Consider the following 5,486-nt stretch of genomic DNA (forward strand, 5'->3'; position numbering starts at 1 on the left):
ACTTACAGGTTAAGGAATTGTGGTGTAACTATGTCTAGTAACTTGCATTGTTTCATTACAGCTAATGAGAATTAGAAGCTTTCATACAAATCCTTATCTTCTTCTTCGTTCTACTACTTCATCATTGTCGATTCACATGTTCTGAAACCCAAGATTCCTTGATTGTTCAAAGAAGTCGTTCTCCTCCTTTGAGATTGTCATGTAAAAAGCTCATAGGATTCAACCTTCATAGGGTTATGTGCTTGTGTGGTAAGTTGTTAATTAGCTTGTATGTTTAGGCTTGAATTAAATCCTTACGGGTAACATTAGTGTGCATGTTGAATGAAATACTTTTTGGACCATATCTAAAGGGAAGTGATTTAAAACCTTTTTGGCTTCTTACGCACCAATCTGTATTTCTAACTATTGAATTGAATAAATCACACGGTCATGATTAAACAAAGGTGTGTAGGAGCCCAAAGCAGGTATGTATTTGTCATTTCCCTTTTGAATTGTGAGTGCTTATGACAGACTATTCCAGGAACTTCCTTACGAATGCAACACGATTATCACTTATCCATTTGTAAAAGAATGACCAACGATGTAGCAACTCACAAATCCATTGGGAGTTTTCCGTACGGTTATAAGATGGAAAGGATGGGTATGTACGTTTTACCGAGATAACCTGGAGGATGTTGATTTGTGCAAGTGTAAGATTAGGAATACAACTTACACTGTACTTGTTGCCCTATAGAAGCGATTAATGGCTAACATGGGCCAAAGGGGTTCCTTATTCTATATGCACTTGATTAATTTTAAAGAAGATTTCAGTATTGAAGGCAATGTTATTTTAAGTAATGTGAGTACACAGTACTAATTAACCTAAAATGGAAAAGTAGAAAATAGAAGAAAGTGCATTTTTTAGATAATGATATATTTGCACAAAGGGTAGAGAGAATAAATTGGTGTCATACTCGACATTTTTTATATTTAAATCTAAGACCTCTCATTTAAAATGAAGTCAAATTTCACAACACTGCCATACTAAGTGGTAGAAGAAGAAAGTAGATATTAAAATGGAGTACCTGCAATAATTTTATTTATTACCTGCACCAGTTAACTGAAATGTGCACCAGAAGTGAATTTACTGCCTTATAGGAGAATACACTTATGTAAAAGGAGAGATGCCATGCATTTCACATAAGATGCATCAGTATACTCCATTTAATTATAGCTTTAACCTTTTCCTTGGGTAGACTCTTCCATAACATTTTGGATTAGATATGACATGTTTGCGTGAGATGATCCTCCTTCTTCCATAGCCCTTCTACTCATCTCACCAACTTCTCTTGCTCTCGTTCTTCGCCTTTTTCCTTCTTCGCTCTCATCCATCAGCGATTCTATTGCCTTCTTCACTCCTTCTTTCTTCACCAACACCCCAACTTTCTCTTCATCCCCCCACCTAACTGGGACTTCTACACCAACCCGAACCCCGATCCTCAAAACTTCTACAATCATTTTTTCGTTAAAGAACTGCTCGGCGAACAGAGGCCATGTAATCATTGGTACACCGGAACATGCCGCTTCTATCGTTGAGTTCCAACCACAATGAGTTAAGAATCCTCCAATTGCAGGATTAGAGAGTATAAGAACTTGTGGAGCCCAACCCTTGATCAGAAGACCTCTCCCTTTGATCCTTTCCTCAAATCTTTCCTCCACTAACCACTTCTCTAATTCTAAATACTTCTCACTTGTTTTGACTACCCAAATAAATGGCCACCCTGATGCTTCTAAACCAAGTGCAAGCTCAATCAGTTGTGATGGAACTAGCCTGCAAAGGCTACCGAGACACGCGTAGATAACCGACCTTGGTTTCATTGATTCGAGCCATTCCAAGCATTGCCTCTCATCAATTGAGGGTTTGTTGCCTCTCGAAAACCTGTCCAGATTGCTCTTGTTGCACAAGGAAACTGGCCCAATGCACCAAAGTTTTTTTCCAAGCACCTTGCTCAACTCTTCAGCACACCCATTCTCCAGTTCATCACAGCTATTCACTACAACGCCATAGGATGTTAATTCTGCTTCTTGTATCTTGTCCCGAAAGTCATCTAAATCGGGCAGGGTAACAAATGTTCCGGGCAGCTGAGCCTTAGTGATCTCAATCCTCTGGGGCAGCCCTGGCACCACAAAAGGTTCAGAGTCAGAGGTGACAGAATTGTGAGCATTGCAGGCTTTCACATTGTGAGAGCTCAACAGTGAGAAGCAGCACATCCCATGGAAAACAATCCTTGGAACATTGAACCTCTGAGCTGTTTTCGAAGTCCACGATAGGGCCTTGTCCGAGATTATGCAGCTGGGGTGAAGATTATGGTCGCGAAGGTAGTTTTCGACCGGTTCTTGTAGCAAACTTAGAGCCTTGTAGAATTTTCTGAGCAGGTCTCTTGAGGGTAAACTGTCAAGATTCTCACACCCGATTGGAAGTCCGACTGCTTGGCATGGAAATGGGATTTCCACAAGGACAATTGGAAGTCCAGATTCTCTTGCTCTGGAAATCGTCGTGTTGAATCGCGAGGCATTGTTTGGAGTAGTGACCAAGCTAACCATTACCCCACGCTCTGCAATAAGCCTAGCCATGTCTACCATGGGGATCATATGGCCTTGTGCCATGAGAGGGATTAAGACAAAGTGAGGCTGCTTTTGCCTTGCTAGGGAAGCCATAGTAGAGAAAAGAAAATATCGGTTTGCAGCTCTTATCAGCTACCAAGATTAAACATATAGATGATACATTTGTATTTCAAAAGCTGGTTCAATATTTTGCAAAATGTCTCCCAATGTGAGCTTGACTTTGAATAATTATTATACGAAGATGTCATATAATTTGTAGTCAAATGCATAAAGAACACAAATTATGGATTGATTGAGTCATAGTCACAAGCAATTTCATTACCCTACATGTCTTTTTTTCTATGTTTATGTTTCTTTTAATTACGTGTGAAACACTTTAGGGCCCATTTGGATGAAGTAATTTTAATGTTTCTAAAGGGTGTTTTTTTTCTATGTTTTTGTTTCTTTTGATTACGTGTGAAACACTTTAGGACCCAATTGGATGAAGCAGTTCTAATGTCTGTAGTGTGTTCTTTTCCTATGTTTTTGGTTTTTTGTTTTATTACGTGTGAAACATTTTAGGACATATTTGGATAAAACAATTCTAATGGCCGAGTGTATTTTTTTTTTAATATATTTTTGTTTATTTTGATTAAGTGTGAAACACTTTTAGATCCATTTGGACGAAACGATTCTAAATGATTCCTTGCATATTGTCCTCACTTTCAAATTCCTCCATTCGAGTGGTGTATGATTATGAAGAGTGTTGCTTTTATACCAACCATCCAAATAGTTTAATGATAATCATTTCAGACAAGCACCGAAACCCCTGCACTAAATTGAGGGTTCTGATTGGTTGTCCAGACTTCACAAGAGAGCATAATATTCCCTCATCAATATTGAGCTTCTTTATTTTATTAGGCGTAGTTCAAAATTTCCATCGACTGGCACTTGGAATGTTCCAATTTTTAGTAGTTTTGGTTAATGAACTTCTCTACCTCTCATCAACGTAATATATTAAGGAAAAGAAATCAAAAATAAGAACAGCACAGATACAGCCTGCCTTGGCCATGCCCATAAATTTTGCTTTTGCATCTGATATATTTTAGGCACAAAATTTTATACAACCGGGTGCCTTTAAAATGTGCCTTGAAAACTGTGTTATATACACGTAGTTGTATAAAATTAGTAGTACTTACAAATTAGTGTCATGTATTATGTATACAAGTATATTGCGTAATTTTCACCTATTTGCACAAGAAGTTATATTTTATGATCATCCGCTTACAAGCATCATAGACAATTAAATGAGACCAAATAAAGAGATCTCCCATGTTATGTGTGAGTGTTTATAAAAGCATCTTCAATAATATAGACAAATGAATAAATAAACTTATTTTTGTGAGCCACGTAAACAAAAACTTGCTCCAACAAAATATATAAAAGTAATTGAATAGATAAATCCTCAATCCATCAAAGTAGTGATAAATAGAAAGAAATACTAGGTCAATTGCTATCATTTGTAAAATGGGGTTGCTATCATGTCAATTGTATTTTGCTTGGATGTACTTGCCCAAGGCACACTTAACTATTGACCCGGAAAGACAGACTTGACTTTGAAGGATTATAACGCGTATAATATGTTTAGATATACATGCAATAAGACTCAACCCTTGTCTGGGTTTGGTTTCTGTCAACCCTTTGCGTACCGGCGGGGTTTCTAACAACTTTCATTTCTATAGAAAAATATTTGCTTTCTATTGAACTCTGGCTCACCGATCTTTACATTACGATGTTAGATTTTGTCCAGTTCAGTGAAAAGAAAGAGGGTTACTCACGTAAATAACAATTTATGTTATTTATGCGAGTGGGTGAATAACTTTAAACTCACCCGAATCTTGTATTAAACACTATAGAAAAGTAAGCAATAGCTATCAAAATTAGTAGTTGTTATTAGGGTAACAATAATGTTGCTAGTGAGAAATATGTATACTTTAATGCATATTAGTTACCATTATGTTGCAGCTGTTACTTACCTTTTGGCTTTTTGTCACCTTTTCTCATTGGTAACATTATTTTTACCACATTAGTAAACAAATGTTGTGCTCTTACATAACAATGTACATTCAAATACCGTCAGTTGCTAATCTAATATCTACCTTACTAACGATATTGCTCAACTAAAAAAAAAAAGGCTATGAAAATAACTACTAATTGCGGTAGCTATTGCCCCCACTTTTTGTAGTGAAACAAAATTTTTAAATATTTTAACAGTTTATTGAATAGAAAGATGTTTGGTTTAAAGGGTCTTGCTCTCCTCTATACGTTAATTAGCGGTTGGTAATTTTGTTGGCCAACAACTTAAACTTATATAAGATTAACCTAATGCATCTTACATTAAACAATGACGTGATACAACTTTGTTCAACAAATTGACAAGATAACCGCGCATGTTATTTTATTTACTTAATAATTGGACCGCAACCATGCTTTCACACCTATGCACGAAATCCAACTAATTTTCAAACGAGAAACTAAGTTTTCATGAAAATAATGCACAAAGTTAATACTTAACTTCATACAAATAAATAAATAAACTACATTTAATGTTAATGAAATAGTTAAAGAAAATATACCTCCTAATACGTTCCTCGCTGATAGTCGTTAAAAAAACCATCTACATACAACAAATTTAATTTTGTTAGTTACATTATGTAATTTCAAAAAAAAAAATTATTGAAAACAAATTTGCTTACCAAATGATATATAGGTAATGAAGAACGAGAGCACGGGACTGAGTGATCAAGCTAAGGAAGAGGAGAGATAGTGAACTGAAGGAGGAGAGGCAGGGCTGCAATGAATTTGCAGTTTCTACCTCACTGTGTCTAGGAAGCTGAATTAAA

At 36.2% G+C, this 5,486-nt stretch overlaps 1 protein-coding gene across 1 annotated transcript; it reads right to left on the reverse strand.

Annotated features, from left to right (window-relative positions):
- Positions 1-1,061: 1,061 nt before the first annotated feature.
- On the reverse strand, positions 1,062-2,817 carry LOC148697426 (UDP-glycosyltransferase 73D1-like). The gene has a single exon (XM_088692458.1). The coding sequence runs from the start codon at positions 2,695-2,697 to the stop codon at positions 1,216-1,218; it is 1,482 nt and encodes a 493-aa protein (XP_088548584.1). The 5' UTR covers positions 2,698-2,817; the 3' UTR covers positions 1,062-1,215.
- Between the last annotated feature and the right edge of the window lie 2,669 nt (positions 2,818-5,486).

The sequence above is a fragment of the Pyrus communis genome, chromosome 4 (assembly GCF_041283825.1).
Source record: "Pyrus communis isolate YQ-2024b chromosome 4, ASM4128382v1, whole genome shotgun sequence".
Classification (NCBI taxonomy): Eukaryota; Viridiplantae; Streptophyta; class Magnoliopsida; order Rosales; family Rosaceae; genus Pyrus; species Pyrus communis.